The 18,799-nt window shown below is 34.3% G+C and overlaps 1 protein-coding gene across 1 annotated transcript in view; it reads left to right on the top strand.

Annotated features, from left to right (window-relative positions):
* LOC132103410 (CUB and sushi domain-containing protein 3-like) overlaps positions 1-18,799 on the top strand; it is a 173,260-nt gene that overhangs the window by 147,212 nt on the left and 7,249 nt on the right. The window contains exons 55-63 of the mRNA XM_059508491.1: positions 2,923-3,096; positions 9,519-9,692; positions 9,915-9,988; positions 12,351-12,462; positions 13,042-13,221; positions 13,457-13,522; positions 15,014-15,172; positions 17,294-17,406; positions 17,750-17,837. Of these exons, the coding sequence (XP_059364474.1) occupies positions 2,923-3,096; positions 9,519-9,692; positions 9,915-9,988; positions 12,351-12,462; positions 13,042-13,221; positions 13,457-13,522; positions 15,014-15,172; positions 17,294-17,406; positions 17,750-17,837 (1,140 nt within the window). The remainder of the gene's footprint in view (positions 1-2,922; positions 3,097-9,518; positions 9,693-9,914; positions 9,989-12,350; positions 12,463-13,041; positions 13,222-13,456; positions 13,523-15,013; positions 15,173-17,293; positions 17,407-17,749; positions 17,838-18,799) is intronic.

Genomic DNA, 18,799 nt, shown 5'->3' with positions numbered 1-18,799 from the left:
AAAATGGTGACGTCATGAGCGTCTGTGTTAAACAAATGTGTAGAATGTGTTGATTTTAAAGGCAAGCGCGAACAAACATACACAACAATGGCGGAGTACATGACTTGTTGTTGTTGCTCAAGAGTTTGCTGATGCTTCTTCAGCAAAGTGTGGATTATAATATAATCGTCACTTCCCTACAGGTACTGTTAACTAACAAAGTGACAACGCCAACTACTGGCCTGGCATATGTAATACAGTGTTTTGGTCACTTTCGCGGATATGTGAAAACACATTTTTGACTGCATTGTTGTCGTGTAAAGTAGCCTAACATAGCATGAAAAGTTCATGAAAAGTTGCTCTGTATGTTTATATATACATATATGTATAAATATATATATATATATAGTAACAGTATGTTTGAATGGTACAAAAATAGCATTAAAAAGTTGCTGTGTGTGTGTGTGTGTGTGTGTGTGTGTGTGTGTACAATAACTAATGATTGAAGGAACTTTTCAAACACTTTTCGTCTCCCAACTACTTTTTGATACAATCGGTTTGATTCCCTATCTTGTACAATTAGGAAGGAAGATAGAATACGACTACCGATTAGAAAAGCAAAAGCAGAAACAACAAATTTAACAAAATAACAAATTTTCCTAAACCTATAGAAAATGTTTTTTGTGGATCTTTTTCAAATGTAATTTTGTGTTCCATGTAAGAAAGGTTAATGACATTACAAGTTAAGTAAAAACTGTAGGTTTACACATAAACAATAGGATTGTGACTCCTATACATCCTTTTTAGAGGTTTTTTGGTGGTACTCACTTTCCAAAACATCTCATCATTTATTCATACACCGTCCAAACCCCAGCTGCTCCCCACCGACTGCTCTGCAACACTGTCAGAATATCAGAGTTTTTCATATGCTCACTCCGCGTCCTTTTTTGCTAATCGAGATTTGCAATTTAAAACATCTTTTGAATGGCCCTGCAGATGTTTGCTAAATTCTGTTGATTTCGCTAATGCAGGAAGTCCTAGCATGTTATTTGTAAAAAAAATAAACATTTAGTGACGTGTAATTCAGCCAAGTATAGTGACCCATACTCAGAATTCGTGCTCTGCATTTAACCCATCCGAAGTGCACACACACAGAGCAGTGAACACACACACACACACACTGTGAGCACACACCCGGAGCAGTGGGCAGCCATTTATGCTGCGGCGCCCGGGGAGCAGTTGGGGGTTCGATGCCTTGCTCAAGGGCACCTAAGTCGTGGTATTGAGGGTGGAGAGAGCACTGTACATGCACTCCCCCCACCCACAATTCCTGCCGGCCCGAGACTTGAACTCACAACCCTTCGATTGCAAGTCCAACTCTCTAACCATTAGGCCACGACTTGCATGGATTTAACACTCGATCAATTCACAAAACGGCAGCAAAGTCTGGCCTGAAAAAGTTCAAATAAAGATGATGCCCTGATGCCTGTGCTACAGTTCCCAGCTAATGTTGTTTTTAACCAGCCTCTTCCACACCTCTTAACACCTTGAAAACAAGCAAAAGTGCTGTAAAAACCCTGTGTTTTAGTCACCCTTTGCAAATAACACTTGAAGCCGCTGGAGTGATCATAAATGTTGTATTGAATATAGTGTTTGTGCTTTACTAAATGATGTTGAAGTGGAACATAGTCCTTCACAGTAGAAAAGCTAGAAAAAAAACCTTCTTTACTTAAGTGATAGGCTTTCAAGACAGTCTACAAAATATTAAAGCTTGGTCAGAGGGCTTCAAAATACAGATCAGGATTCAATGTCGCCTGACACTGAAACAACACAAGGAAATTCGGGTGGCTTTTTCCTTCTATGATATGGCGGGACATAAAAAGTGAATGGTGAATTTGATTTAGTTTGCAGTGTTTTGGTTGGCACTGTAGAATGAACGTTTGTTTTGTTTTCTAGTGATCCTGACAGCAGTAATTGTAGTCAGATCATTTGTGTGTGTGATGTTGGGCAGCTAGTAACTAAGTACTAACACTGTGGGACGATTCAAAATTAACATTTATTTGAACTCTCAAGTGTTTGATAGACATTCAAATGTTTTAAAATCCAAACTTCATGTTAATTTATTACATGGAGGTATTAAAGTTGGCGGTTTAATGAAACTATAATGAGATTTCTAGACAAGAAAACCACAAATGAAACCACATTGGCACACATTCTGGCTATAGGGTTAACTGTAGAATGAAGGTTGATTTTAGAAAGGTTGAATTCTCTCAGTACAAGACTCTTAGGTTGGTCCAAGATTAGGTTGGATATATCTGTAAGTTTCTTTTTACATTGTTGCTGTTTCATGAGTTGTGTTTCATAATTGTCTTACTGTTTAAATTTTGCTCAAAAAGCCTATAATAGATTTTTAAATGTTGACGGCATGCCCCACTAAAGTTAAACAAGGGCATCGATGTTTAAAATGTTCTAAATGTTCAAAGAATCCTGAAATAAAGTATTATGTTTTTCACAACAATATTAAGCAGCACAACTGTTTTCAACATTGATAATAATAAAAAATGTTTCTTGAGCAGCGAATCAGAATATCAAAATGATTTCTGAAGGATCACATGACACTGAAGACTGGAGTGATGATGCTAAAAAATTTAGCTTTTCGTCACAGAAATAAATTACATGTTAAAATTTATTCACATAGAAATTGTAATCATATTTCACAATATAAATGCAGCCTTGGTAAGCATAACAGGCCTTTAAAAAAAGATCAGATTGACCAAACAACCTCAATTTTGCGACCACATTTGTGGCATTACCTAATTTGCATAAATCCTTTATTGAATCGCCCTGTGAAAAAACACCAGCAGCAAATGAATGACTCTGTTGCTGTGCTTTCATGCATTCTTAATGAATTCTGATCTCTGTCCATGTGTTTGTCTCTTCCAGCGGTGACCTGCGCTCCTCCGCCCGGCGTGTCTAACGGTGAGGTGGAGGGCTCTGTGTTTGAGTGGGGCACCAGCGTGAGCTACCGTTGCCTGATGGGATACGAACTGTCCTTCCCCGCCATCCTCACATGTGTTGGTAACGGCTCCTGGAGCGGTGAAGTTCCTCTGTGCCTACGTGAGTCTCCTGACGCTTTTACCTGAAAGCAGTAGACCCCCATAAAATAACAGTTATGTTCTGTTTTAAACCTTTCTTCCTCTTGTCTGGGCTCCTCTTATCCATACAGTAAAGTCGGTATTTGATTTATTCTGTTAAGCTTCAAAGAGAACAACACACTAAAAACACAGTTTAATTTGAAGTCTTCTGAAGTCATATGAATGTTAATGTGAGGAAGAGGTTGACATTTAAACCATTTTTCACCGATAATCTTCCCCTCTGTCATATCGCTCAAATCTCATTTGTTAAAATCCTGAATTTGGTCTGTTAATTAAAAAGACGTTTCTATTTCATTAGTGAACATCAGATAAGTGGACAGACGGGACACCTCAACATATGTATTACAAAACCTTAATTCGTTTTGTACAGTTATTCACTATGTTGATGTAATTATGCTGTGTAGGCAGTAGGCAAACTGCAAATGTTTTAACAGTGATTTTGTTAACAGTATGCAATTTGAAACTGTTAATTATTTAAACACTGGTTAAATTAATAATTAGTTCAACAACATGTACATATAATACTTAACTCCTATGTAAGCTGTAATTTGCACCAACTTGATGAGTGAAATAGATACTCTAGATGTTCAAACTTTGTTTGAGTACTTTATTCAAAAATAGTTTCACACTTACATTCTCCGTTGTCCAGTGAGAAACTGGTATAGTGCACAGAATAAAAATAAAAAATGCTTGGTTTTAGTTTTCAGTTTTGATTATATTCATTCAAAGGTGCTTTAGATGATTTCAGCAGTTTTGTTAACTTCAGTCATACTGCCTCTTTCCAAATCTCTGGCCTCCAAAGTCATTTTATCCAAACTGATGTCAGCAAACCCGAACATGCAGAGAGCAATTCTGATTGGCTAGTGTTTTTGGCATGCTAAAAAGCATGAGTCACTCTCTTGACGATTTTAAAGCTGTTTACGGAGTCTAGGTCTGTCACAGAGAGAAGGGTGTGATTTCTCAGTGATATCTGTCAGGTAATAGGGACATATTATGCATACTGATGCAAAAACTTTTCTTGTTATTATGAATGAGAACAGAAAGCTGTCCAGATATTATGGTGCATATGAAATAGATGCAATTGCTGATAAAGTGAAAATGCACTGTCCCATTTCATCTACTATTCATCCTAAAAAAGTAAGACAAGTAAGGCATTCCAAATTGTAGTGTGTCAAATGAAGCAGTACTTATTTCTATTAATATTTCTGGTGGATTTTCACAAACACGTGCAATGCCCAAAAGGGGCATGTAAAAAAAAGTACTTCAAATGTCTCAATATGACTGTCAAAGTTAACACGATAGTAATGCATTGACAATGTAATTCACAAAAAAATAATGCCATTGACAGTTTCTATTAGTTCAGGGTTGCCAGGTCCAAGGTTTTCCTACACTTCACATTATTTGTAGCTTGCATCCTATCCAATAATCACAGAGAGCTTTGCGCTTTGTTACTTCTGATAGGAAACAAAGTCTCAGCTCTCAGATAATGTCAGTTTTGTCAGCTCTGGTGCTTATTTTAACCATTAACATTAATGTGTGTGTGGGTGTGTACATACAGTTGATAGAGATATGTCAAACTATTTTTGTATAACTCATTTGCAGTGGGAATTGGCAAGGGTCAAGAATCTAAAATATTTTGAATCTTGTTGCAAGTCAGATGCAAATGAGGTATGAAATGAGATTAATTTTTTTTTTTTAAAGCATTTTCACCAGCTCAAAGGTACGCGCTGAATAACTCTGATACCAGCATGCTTATCAGCTTTTATTTGTGAGAGCTTTTTGCACAATCCTGTCGTTCATAAAAGCAAACATGCTTGCTTTCATCATCCATAACCAACAATCCTCTATGATCCATAAAGAAAAGCAATCTCCTCCTAAAAAGAACAGAGTCAGCTGGGGGAGAGTGTAATTAGCATTTAATTTTCTGACGACTTCATGATATTTCTCGCCATTCAGATAGCACTGATGCTTTCATTACATTCAGAATGGAGAGAAACAATAAATGGCATGCAGAAGTCTCTTGCTTAATCCCAGTTTCATAAAGTTTTAGTTGAATTCTAGCAAACATGCAAAACAACACATTCATTTCTTCCTCATTAACAGCCACAAACGTTCCAAATGTACTTTAGAAGGCAGGATTTTTCAAATGAAATAATGATGAAGTAATGTTTTTCCAGCTGGGTTCAATCTAACCCGGTGGGTTTTGTTCCCACACAATGCTGTATCTGCGTTTGGTGGTCAACATCAACCTTTAAGACGGTGTTGAAACATGCCTTGTGCACAGACCCTAGATGGTAGAAATTCAAGATTGTCACTTTTTAGTGCTGATAAGGCATTAATCGTAATTCATTCTTTCTGGTCTTTGCCAGCACTACAAGTTTAGAGATGTGTTAATGTGCGCACAGATCATAGACAAATGGCAGCTCAGAAATTAAAGCCTCATCCCGTAGATTCAGCTCAACACTGCGTGGCAATTTCCAATTTTCAATAAATTATATGTGAAACGAGGTGCAGAATGTTGGTACTGTAATTGTACAGTAATTGTAAATATTTTTTTTTATTTTTATAATTTTTGGGACAAATTTAAAACCCTTATTTGTGTCTTTATTTTTATTTTATTTTTTATTTAAACAATTATTTTTGTATAATATATAATGCATATATTATGTATTTTATTTTTATTTATATATTATATTTAGTGACAAAATGTTGGTTTGTACGTATTCATAAACTTATTCCTTAAATTACAGAGCCAATATTTTATCAATTTTTTTTATTAATTTATTTACATTTTATACAAATGTATAATTATATGCAATTATTTTATATAATTACATTTTAAAATATATTCAAATAATAATTGAAATAAAATTATAATATTTCACAATATTAGTTTTTTGTATCTTTGATCAAATTAGTGTAACGTTGGTCAGCATTAGAGAAAAAAAATATGTATTCAAAAGATTCTAATGTTTTGACTGACATAATATCCAAATTATTTTCTATCTTTTTTTCTTTTTTTATACACTTTAAGTAAAAAGTTTTCTCAGAATACTTGTGCTTGGTTAATTTTATAGTTTATCTCACATACAGTATGTAACAGCAACCAAAGAATGTTGTATTTGCACCTCTAATACGTAACAATACATTTTCTAACCCAAAAAGTGTACTGTATTCATGGAAAGTGCTGAATATTAAAGCATGGAATCTGCTCATCAGAATACGTAATGGCTATATTTAATCAGGTTAATGTGGTTAGCACACTGTAAATACCAGTGCAGCGATGTATTGTACGTTTGCCCATCTGCACCGAGCTGCGGTGTGAAATTCAGATTTCCTTTTTGTTGTGTACTGTTTGTTGCTTCTCCAAAGCATTGTATTATTCATCAAGGAACTCTTTTTCTGACACAGGGCCTGACTGGGCTCTCCAGTTCTGATTATTATGCATAACTTGCTCTAGCCTAGAGCTGTTTAAATAATTTTTTCTGTGAAAGAAAGAAAAAACCCAGCAGCCAGATGAGAGAATGGGCTGCCTGCACTGTAAAAACATCACAGATTCTATTGTCGCGGTGCCATCTTTGGCCTGCGAGACCTGCCATTGAATGTGGAATATATAATGCTAGTAAGTGTTTGTGTTGTGCATATTTGCATCATTTGCATTATCCATCATTGGCCTATAACACTTTAAATGCAAAGAATATTCCTGGTCAAAATACAAAATGCATTAAAGTGTGTTTATATTTTACTTTAAAATAAATCTTATTTGCTTTGATATTTTATTATGTATGACATCCAATGCCAACTTTGCCCCCCATAATGACAGATTGACAGCTGAATTGCATTTTTTAATTACCAATGCTGATATCAAGACAGCAGAGTGACAGATATGTATGATGCAGTCAATTTCCAAACAAAATATACTCAGTATTGGTGTTGCTGAAAGATTTTTATTTTATTTTATTTTATTTTATTTTATTTTATTTTATTTTATTTTATTTTATTTTATTTTATTTTATTTTATTTTATTTTATTTTATTTTATTACATTTCTCAGTACTAGCTATTGTTTACATTATTATTATAAAATGATTATTTTAATTTAATTTATTTTTCTTTTTATATTATTTTATAACAATATAACAAATTGAATGAACACAAAACATTCTCAGTACTGACTGCTAAAAAATATATTTTGTTTTATTTTGACACTTATTTATTTTTTTATTTTTTTCAGTTTGCTTTATTTTATTACAAACACAAAAAGATTCTCAGTACTGGAACAAGTTTTTATTTATTTTTTTATGTTCATTTATCTTTTATCCTCTTTTGTACAGCACTGTGGTCTGCTCTATGGTTTTAAAAGTGATTTAGAAATAATGTTGAGTTGAGTATTATTTATTGATTTGTTTGTGTGTTTGTTGTACTTAGATGTATTATTTAATTTTATTTATATTTAATTTCATTACAAAAAAAAAACATTCTCAATAATGCAATGCATGCAAGTTAAGAGTACTGTCCAAAAACTCACTGTATTTGGAACTAGGTAAGTATTAATGATCAAAATCACGTATTTTGGATGTGGATAACGCTTTTGAAGGGCAGATACCTTGACAGTTCTCCTTCAGGTATCTAGTGGAAAATGCGGCAGGGTGATCTTGTTTTATCACAGCAGGCTGCAGAGACTTTATGTATCAAAGCACTGCCAAGAAAGCCAGATCCCCGCGGACACAGACTGACTGATCTGCCATTTAAAACTGCTTTAGACCCGTTTAACCACACCGGCGGCTGACGTCCATCGGAGTTGATGTGCATTAAACGTTGCTGTACAGATGCTGTGCAATGCAATCTGCTGCATTTGATTAAGCATAGTTGTGGACAGAGTCCATGTGGTCACACGTTTAGAGCCGGTGGGCTCAGGCTTTCTCATCCCACCCTGTGAATTATTCATCACAGAGCGTGTCAGCCGCTGTACCCAATTTGGCCTTCGGCTTCATTTTTAAAGAGGGATAATTACTCCGATTTACATTCAGGTGAGCCAACCTCTGCACTCGTGGGGCACGAAAATTCGCCTTTCGACTTGTGATCTTTAAATACCATGTAGCCTGCAGAGCTTTGCTGCAATTTATACAGCATGTTAACACTTTTGCCCTGCTGAAATCATGACATATCAACTGTGGAAATAGGTTTAATTTTGGGTCTGTCAGTCTTATGCGCTCTCAAAGCTGTTTTCTGTTCTTTTGTATGGTGAAACCGAAGTCTGCCAATCACTGTCTAGCTGCTTACATTCGATTTGTAGAGTATTGCAGCTGAATAATGAAAGTGCATGGGTGTGTATGTACAAGAAAATGCCTTTTGAGCTCAAAATCAGACACAGAGATTTCCTCCAGAACTTAAGACCTGCCTGGTTAATAATTGACTGTGTGCTGAATTTGAACCAGCATGTATTTTTAAGCATGTCTCCTGCTCAGGAGTTTGTTTTGAGGGTCAGGACGGGTTACTCACAGATAAATCATTCAGAAAACAGGGCTATCAGACCCGATTCTCCTTGACAGGGGCTGTGATGGGATCAGGCTTGTGGGTTTCAGAAGCAAAACATTTTGTGAGAAGAAATAATCAGAAACAGAATCCTGGTTATCAAATGCTTGTTAGATGCATTTAATAAAAAATGGCTTATTAAAATATTAAAATTAAAGCAATATTGATCATGTTTCCTGCCACAAGTGTTGCTAAAATTAGTAATTTATTTAATTAATTTTATTTGATTTTACTTTATTTTTATTTATTCTATTAAAACCACAAAACATCCTCAGTACCAGTTGCTAGCATAGGTGTTTTTATTTTATTACGATCACACCACATTTTTATGGGGAAATATATATATATATATATATATATATATATATATATATATATATATATTATATTTTGCAAGACATTTTTATTATTTTGCAATACTTTTTTATTTTCATATAATTTCATTTGATATAATTTTATTTTACAAAAATGTTTTAGTTTAGGTTAACAATAATAGTTGAGACAACTAGAACAAAATAATTTTAGTTAGTTGCCAACTCAACATTTCTTATTTTCATTTAGTTTAAATTTTTAATCTAATATTTTCATTAAATGTAATTTTTATTTAATTTTATTGTTTTATTTTATTTACCATAAATGCATTTTATTTTATTTTATTTAAATAAAACAAAATGTGTTTTAAAGTCAGCAATAATAAGCCTGGTATACAGAAAACTTAAACATTTCAATTAGTTTCCAGTTAATAAAATTAACCCCTTCTCTAATTAAAAACATATTTCATTCAGAAAAGTGGATGTATGTAAATCAAATTGGTTGCTAATGGCAAATTTCATGTGAACTACCTTTACAGCCAAGTTCTGCGGTGACCCTGGGTCACCTCCGCACATCAGACGAGAAGGTCAGAGCTTTATCTTCAAAGCCGAGGTCACGTACAGCTGCAGCGCCCCCTACGTGCTGGTGGGCTCCTCTACACGCACCTGTCAAGCAGACGGCACGTGGGGCGGCACACAGCCACGCTGCATAGGTACACCATCTTCTGTTCTGTTCTCAAAAGAATATTAGAACCTCATCAGGGCACACTGCTAAACCAGTAATGACCGTAATATCCCCTCCAGCTTTGATCTACCATGAAATTGTGAACATTATGACCCGCTACTACAGGTCACTGCCATTACATCAATGACTGCATCTGCTTTTCCTAATCCAATTATAAAGATAACAATCTATGTTCTGTTTTATACCGCAGAACCGACTCGGACGAGGTGCGAAAATCCTGGCACTCCGGAGTACGGCTCTCTGAACAGCAGTCTGGGCTTTAAGGTGAGGAGGAATTGAGCTGCGAGTGATGCTCTCAGACTATCTAGAACTCTCGAACCAAAGCCATCATGATGAGAATAAGTATAAGGCAGTTCAAAAGGCCCATTTCTGTCAGTTGTAGCCCACTTTTATCTTCAAGTGCAAAAACGGCCTTTTTAAATGGCACAATGTGCTTATGAAGAATTGAAAATCATATTTTCTGTCATTGCTGAGACAAAAGGAGATTCGCTCCCCCAATGACAGTATGATTTGAAGGCGTTAATGCCACATCAGAAAGACCCTTCATTTGAGTACGCGTCAACTGGGGTCTTTAGTGAGGTATTTCCATCTTTCTGGACTGCCCTGTCTTTATAAGCACAATTGATTTATTGTCAAGTTGATTCAGTCAAATGCTGTTTGAAGCACCCGGGGCAGTTTCAGGATGTGCGACTGTCTTTCGCCTCCGGCTCTTAATATCTGGGGAGATTTTACTCTTCAAACACTCACTATATCTGCCCGAACGCCTCTGCCGGTGCTTTAATGGCTCTTCAGACTCGCTGTTTCCTCCTCAGAGGGGCAAGAGAAATAAAAATGAATTGGGCATTTAACATGACATTCATTGCCAACTTTGCCCACCATAACATCGGATAGGCGGTAGAACTGGTCAACTCGATTGGAATTTTCAATAACCAATGCTGATATCACTACAGCAGAGTGACTGATATGTATTAGACGGTCTGAAACATACTATTGGCATGAATGTTGTTAAAAAATATATATATATTTTAATTTTTTCTTCAACCACAAAAAAGTATACATTTTATTTTATTTTATTTTCTTTTTTAATTTAATTTAAGTATGAATGACAACAACAAATATGCATTATCCATTGGCAAAACTATCAAATAGATTTTGGAGCCATCAATTATGCACTGCCAATGGCAATGATCTCAAAAGACGGCCGTTAGTGCCAGCATCTGTGGTCGACAGGTCTAGTATGAAAAGCGTTTGTCTGTTGAGTTTGCTTTGGATCACTCACGCCTTGAGGAATGAGCTCTTTGAAGGCCAAATAAAAGACGGTCCTCTCGGCTGGCTGTCTGTGAACACAGGGCTCTCTGCGTCTTGTTTGTGTCAGACGGGCTGCTGTCGTCACCGATTCCTTTAGAAGTGTGTGGTGTAATGAAATCTAATGTTCCAGAGTTGTGAGCCTTTTATCTCAGCAGGACTCACAGACTCCGCTTCCCCTCCTCAACATTTGCATGTTCAGCTAGAACGCTGAGAATGATCTCTCCTTCACATGAAGGCCGGTTTTCCTCGCAACACAAAAACAAACAATAATAAATTAAAAAACTGAAATAAGTATGACTAAAGTATATATGGGTCCTCAGGTATAGTAAATGAGAGGAGTGTGTGCGGCTCTCATGAAATGAGAGAATGCTTTTTTAATTGTTATTTAATTGAGCTTCTAAACAGATGCAGAATGTGCTTAAAAATACACACTTGAAATTAGTATTAGTTGATTTTTTTGTTGACAGTGTTTGTAATTTCTTTTATTAATACTTTTAGTTCTCTATTGATTTGTTTGTTTGTAAATATATTCAAGGCAATTATTACATTAGATTTTAATATTCTATGATATTCTATTATATTATATAGTATATCATATTATCTCATATTATATTATATGCACTCTCATTCAAAAGTTTTGGTTCAGTCAGTTTTTTTAAGAAATTTCACATTTTATTCCACAAGAATGCAATAAATTAATTAAGTTGCAGTCATTTGTATAATGTTACAAAATATTTCTATTTCAAATAGATTTCTGTTTAACAAAGAATCCTGAAATATATCACATTTTTCATAAAAATATTAGAATGATTTCTGAAGGATCATGTGACACTGAATCAGCTTTGCGTCACGGGAATAAATAACATTTAAAATTATTTTTTCAAATATTTTAAACGGTAATAATGTTTCACAATGTTGCTGTTTTATTGTATTTTTGATCGAATAAATGCAGCCTTGTTGAAGTTAAGAGTCTTTGTTATATAAATAAGTATAATAAATAAATATCTTACTGACCCCAGATTTATGAATGGTTTTCTTTTTAGCTGATTTTAATCAAATTTGGCTATAATTCTGGAGCCATTATATATGGAATTATAAGCCTACTTCCTCCTTTTCTTATGGACTTTACCTTTACTGTAGTTCAGTTCAAACTCATCACATCGTCATCAACATGAGATGATTCTTAAATCCTGAATCCTGAACAGTCCTGATATCAGATATATTTTGACCAGCAGTGTGTTTGAGTGTGAGATGAGAGGTGTGTGTGTGTGTTTGTTTCGGGTGTGTGCACTCTGACAGGCTTATCTCTGTGCCTCAGGTGGGCAGTACAGTGAAGTTCCACTGTCAGACCGGTCACTTGTTACTGGGCTCCACCACACGGACGTGCCAGCAAGATTTGACCTGGAGTGGCACTCAACCAGAATGCATCCGTGAGTCCCCCACAACAGACACCTTTTTTTTTTTTTTGTGAGTGTGTGTGCATTGTACTTCATCTTTTCCAGATGTCTGTTATTTTGTTTTCTTGGCAAGTCATCCATTTTTAATGTCATGGTACAACTTTGATTTTTACCCTTCAGGAGTTTTCCTTTTCCATATTCATGTCATTCCGTGTGAAAATGAAAAATATTGCTTTACCAGACATGCAGTATATCACGTGAATGGACAAGCTCTAGTAAGTGTTACTCTGTGTAAAAATAAAATTATAATTAGTATTAGTATACACATTTTTTTTAATCTATTTTTTTTTATTAATTATTTTAAATATTGTTACATATTACATTATTGTATTATATAGTATATAATAATGTTTTAAAATATATTAAAATATTCAGACTGTTTAAAATTAAATAAATTATAGAAAACAAAAACTGTATTACAATACTTGCTATAGTATATTTTATTTAATTTTTTGGGGGGATGAGAAATAAAATGGATATGTTTTCTGATGTATGAGTTGGGTCATACATCAGAACATTAGAGCTTACTGCTTGGCATATCTCCTAATGCAGCCCACTCTTGTAAGCAACCAAAGACCCCTGCACATGCCAACGTGCTGGGCATGGACCTGCCCTCCTTTGGCTACACGCTGCTCTATTCCTGCCAGCCTGGTTTCATACTCACTGGGGGCTCGGAGCACCGCGCGTGCCGGCCGGATGGATCCTGGACTGGGAAAGTGCCCGTTTGTAGAGGTAAGCAGTGCAACACACCATCAGTACAGCACACAGTGCAGAATTCAGATGAGTGTTTTCCGCCTGAACTTTGTGGCCTGCGACTTTTCTTCCGTTTCTTTTGTCTTGTGGATGCAGAAACCGACTGATGACGTTCCCTTTGCATGATGTGGAAAGTCATGTGTGAAATTATTTTCTTAAACCCATTTCAGATGCAGTGACTCGTTGTTGCAGTGATATGCATTTTTCTTTTCAGCTGGCTCGAAAACAACTGAAAAAGTCGTAACACCTGTTCAAGGAACATTGAGTCCCAAAGTCAACGGTGAGTCTCACAATGCTGCAAAAAGAATGTAAAATGAATAATAATCACTGCTTGAACATGCCTATTTCCTTTATTGTGTATTGAAGGGATAGTTCACTCAAAATTTCTGTTATAATTTCAACCTTCATTTAAATCGGTTGTTTTAAACCTATATGAATTTCCTTCAGTTGTTGAGCACAAAAGAAGACATTTTGAAGAATGTGTGTAGCTAGACAGTTGATGGTAGCCATTGACTTCCATAGTATTGGGGAAGAAAAACTGTGAAAGTCAGTGGCTACCAAGCGTTAACAGCATTCTTCAAAATATCTTCTTTCATACAGGTTCAGAAAAAGTGGACTGAGAGTAAATGATGTGCGTTTGGCAAAAAGACAGATAGAAAAACACTTGCAATACCTTTCATTTATTTTTATAAAATTAACATTGGATGAGATGCATTTTTAAGTTGTTTTAAACTTGGTGATTACACACATCAGTTCAGTTCTATATTAATTTTATATCTGATAAATGATGCATAATGCCTGACAAATTCACTGGTGACTGACTGCTTTTCACAAAACTGAAATCATTAATAAATATGTATCAGATCACAGTATGAGTGAATTTATATCATGGTAAATGTATCACAATAGTTATTTGTAATGGAAAGTCAGCAAAAATGATGTATATATTTAATAATTCAGTTGTATGACCATAAATAAATACACACATATTTACCAGATCACAGTATGAGTGATTTTATGTTATGGTAATGGTATTTTACACGAGTTGTTTCAACCCAATTGGGTTGGGTCAAATATGGACTAACCCAACTTTTGAGTCAAAAAAAGGACATTTAATAATTTAATCCAACAGCTGGGTTAGTCCATATTTGACCCAAACTTGGGTCCAAACAAAAACCCAGCATTTTCTAGAGTGTACTGTATATATAATAACTGGGTGGCAATCATCCAGTGAATTAAAAGTTTACAAATCACCTAATTCAGTTTGTTTTCTCTTTTTGTTTGGGACTAATTGGAAATCAAAATCCCAGATTTTTCATAACAGATGTTTTTATGCAAGGTAGACTATTGCCATTTGCACTACAGAGAAAATGTACACTACATTTAATAATTTCAAAAATATTTATTATGCTACACAAGAAATTATTACACAAATCTGATTATATATTTATAAATCCACATATATTGTTGTTGTTGTTGTTGTTAATTCTTATATTAAATAGTTCATTATTTAACTGTAGGCTACACAGTTGGCAAGAAATATAACAACTTTATGTAGCAAGTTTTTTTTACAACTTGGATCACAGTTTTAGAGTCTCTAGTACAGCATATTACTTTATTAACGTTGTTGATGTCACTGATAAAGTAGAGAATGATCTCTGAGGTCATTCAGAGTGTGATCCTCCGAAAATAGTTGGAGGTGTTAATTGCACCTAACGCAGTGTAAATGGCTTCTTAACCTCTTCTGCCACATTAAATCTTCTCGTTGCAGTTCCTGATGATGTGTTTGCACCCACGTATGTGTGGAAAGGCTCGTTTGAGTATAAAGGAGTGAAGCAGCCTATGACTTTGACAATCACTAGCTTTAATGCTACCACGGGGAAAGTCAATGTGACTTTAACTAACAGGCACTCAGAACTGCTGTTGTCAGGTAAGAAGTCATAATGCACAGTACAGCTCATGACATGAACACTTCTAGCAGTGCATAAACCTGCTGTAAACAAACCTCTGCTTTGTGTAAGCTCACCTGTTAGACAGAAAAGCTCATGTCAGGAGTTTAATGTCAATTATTGTTTATACAAGATGTGCCTTTAGTGCTCAGTTTCTCTTAAAGGGGACATTGGATGAAATGTTTTCTTTTTTTTGCATATAGTTAGATTTCTGGCATGCTTGCCAGCCATATCTACATAGATAGCTAGCTATTTGAATAAGATCACCTCCGAGCCATATACTAGGCAGTCCAAGGCAGCAATTCATGTGTCTTGTGTCAACATGCTCCACGGAAGAGAGGGGCTGTGTGAGCCAGTAGTCTGTTATCATTTAAAGAGACATACACCGGACGCTCTGAACGGTTTCCATTGAGGAATTTTAACCATAGTATTTTACAGACATTTCATAAAGACCCTGAAGAATCATACCAACTTGTGGAAAATTGGCATCCGATGTCCCCTTTAAAGACAGCAAGAGCCAAAATATTCACAAGTATATGGAAGAGTAAATATGCATTAAAAAAGAGCAGTATAACCAAATCTTTTTTAAGTACACCATCATCGAACTGACCGCTGTTTAAAAAATTGGATTTGTCGTAGTAAAAAAGTAACATATTTAAAACATGTTATGCTATGTGTTATGTTACACATTTATTTCATACTAAGTATAGTTAAAATCTATTAACATCTCGTTTTACTGATATAAAAAAATGTAATTCAACTTTATTTAAAGAACTACTTCTACTTCTACTACTACTACTATTTCTTAATATTAAGCCTAAAATGTGTTTTAATGTCACTGTATGATCTTTGAATAATATCAGTCTTTAAATGCAGGATATTTCAGATTTACCTATACTTATAGTTTCACTTTAGCACAATTAAATATACTTCAGAATATTAGTTCTTTAGTAGGACGTCAGCCCTACTTCTGCACAAATTTAAAGTGCATCAAGTACAAAATTAGTTGTTCCAGTTTAGCAGATTTTAAGTATACCCAGATTAGTATACCAAACGTACAATTGCAGGGTATTTTTAAGTACATAAATATGTGAATGTATTTGTAGTATACTAAGCATAAAATAAATATATTTCCAAAACATTTTAGTATTTATTTTTCACTAGGGTGGTAAGAATATTTTAATGTTTTTGAAAGTCTCTTATGCTCACCAAGGCTGCATTTATTTGATCAAAAATACAGTAAAAACAAAAAAAATGAAATGTATATTAAAATATAACTTATTCTTGTGATGCAATGCTGAATTTTCATCATCATCACTCCATTATTCAGTTTCACACGATACTTTAGAAATCATTCCAATATGTTGATTTGATGCTCAAGAAGCATTTCTTATTATTATCAATGTTGAAAAACTTTTGTTGTTGTTGTTTTTTTTTTTTTTTTTGTAAACTGATATGCCTTTTTTTGGCATTCTTTGATAAATACAATTTTTTAAAGAACATAATGCATTTGATATATAAATCTATTGTGACGTTATAAATGCTTTAACTGTCACTTCAGTTTGCTCAATTTTATGCATCCTTGCTGAATAAAAATATTGATTTCTTTAGAAAAAACATAAATCTAATGCATAAAAAAGAAGTTTATATATATTTAATAACCATTTGGTAATGGCTGTTTTGGATGATTCAGTGATTTAAAAATGTATAAATCATCTAATTTAATTTGTTTTCTCCTTTTTTTTTTTTTTTTTTACCTGGACACAAACCAAAATATCAGATTGTTCATAACAAACGAATGAGTCTGACATCACTGCAAAATCTTAATGTAATGAAACACTTGAGCTGAAAGCTAAAGACAAAACTATGAAACTAAAATTATAAAGCGGACAGTTACGACTTCTAATTAGAAGAGCTGCATTCAGAGTTGTTTTAAAGTAGCCAATGTGTACACACCTGTGACCACTTATAAGTAGAATTTTGTTATTGTAAATTTTAAACCCAGTACAGTTGCATGAATGAGCCGGTGTACTCAATGAAGTGGCCACTGCATGCAAGTAAATGCAACACAAGATGTTTAATGTTTTGTGGTCTGAACGCAGGTGTTTTCAAGAGTCGAGACGCTCGTCTGACGCTGCGGCTGGATCATATGAGAGCTCTGGTGAAGAGCACATACAGCAAGATCACTGAGGACACCTTGATGATGGACGGCTTTGTAAGTGAACTAGAATGGGACTTAGAGATTCTAACTAACAACAAGCTGCATGGTTCATGGTTTTGCTACCCCCCCCCCCCAGTTTTGTTCTTATTACTGAAGAAAACAATAACATTTTGTACCATGGGTTGAATATACTGTATGATTAAGATAGTAGTAAAATAACATAGACTGTACTCATTCACAAAACACATCTCTGGCTATTTTTAAACTTTTCAATAAAAGAAAACATGTATTCAGAAAGCAGTAGAGAGCAATTTCCTGTTGTATTGCACAGAACATCTGCTCTTTTCAGAATTTGAGAGAACATGATGTTCATCTCTGTGTTGTTGTTCTCCTCGAGGTCTCTGCTGACCATGAAGGAAACACATACTTATTTCAAGGCTTTATACAAAGTAGAGACTACGGCCCGTTTGGACTACAGAGACAAGGTATGCTACATTTAAGTAATGTCCTAAATAATATTTATGATTTTATGTTCAGCCAAACAAGCAATAATTATAAAAATGTGTGTGTGTAAATATATATATATATATATATATATATATATATATATATATATATATATATATATATATATATATATATAATATTAATATATATATATATAAGTACAGATACCCCTTGCTAAATTTTACAAGTACTAAATTACTAAACTTTTACAAGTACAAGTAAAAGTACTACTGTCAGATGTCTACTTAAGTAAAAGTACTGAAGTACTTGTTTTTAAAAGTACTTGAGTATCAAGAGTACAAGAGTACATTTTCTAAATATTGCATAACTACTGCCACAGTGCTTACATTTATGTACAGAAACGTCCTACATGGAGTTATGAAAAATGTTAATGTTATTACATTAATGTTAATGTATAAAAAACTATTGTAATTCAAACGCAGCTCCCGTCGGCATTTAAACAGACCTTTGCTCTTAATTCCGATCGGTCCAACATGAAATCTGAGCAGGTCTAAAAACTGAAACTGTTGATGCTGCACTTTACACTTTGGAAAAGTTATATATATTTTTAAATATGAGCAGTTCTACAAGCTGGGATTGGTAATGCTGCACTGTAATCATAGTTATTTATTTATATTTTTCATTATATTTTATTATATGATATTGGTTTGAGACTGAGAGTATTTTATTTAGTGGAGAACTTTGCAGCAGTATTTTATTTCTTATTCTTTTTTTTACTTTATATATATTTTATTAAAAAGTATTTTAAAAAAGTGTAAACAAATTGTTAAAAAAAAGTTTATAGTAATAAACAACCTGCAGTTTAATGTTTGCATTTCTTTCCCTTACTGTACCGAAAATAAACCGAACCGTGACTTTAAAACTGAGGTACGTACCGAACCGTGATTTCTGCGTACCGTTACACCCCTAATATATATAT

The sequence above is a fragment of the Carassius carassius genome, chromosome 24 (assembly GCF_963082965.1).
Source record: "Carassius carassius chromosome 24, fCarCar2.1, whole genome shotgun sequence".
Classification (NCBI taxonomy): domain Eukaryota; kingdom Metazoa; phylum Chordata; class Actinopteri; order Cypriniformes; family Cyprinidae; genus Carassius; species Carassius carassius.
Note: the sequence above shows the minus strand (reverse complement) of the source record. Positions and strands in the feature narration are given on the sequence as shown.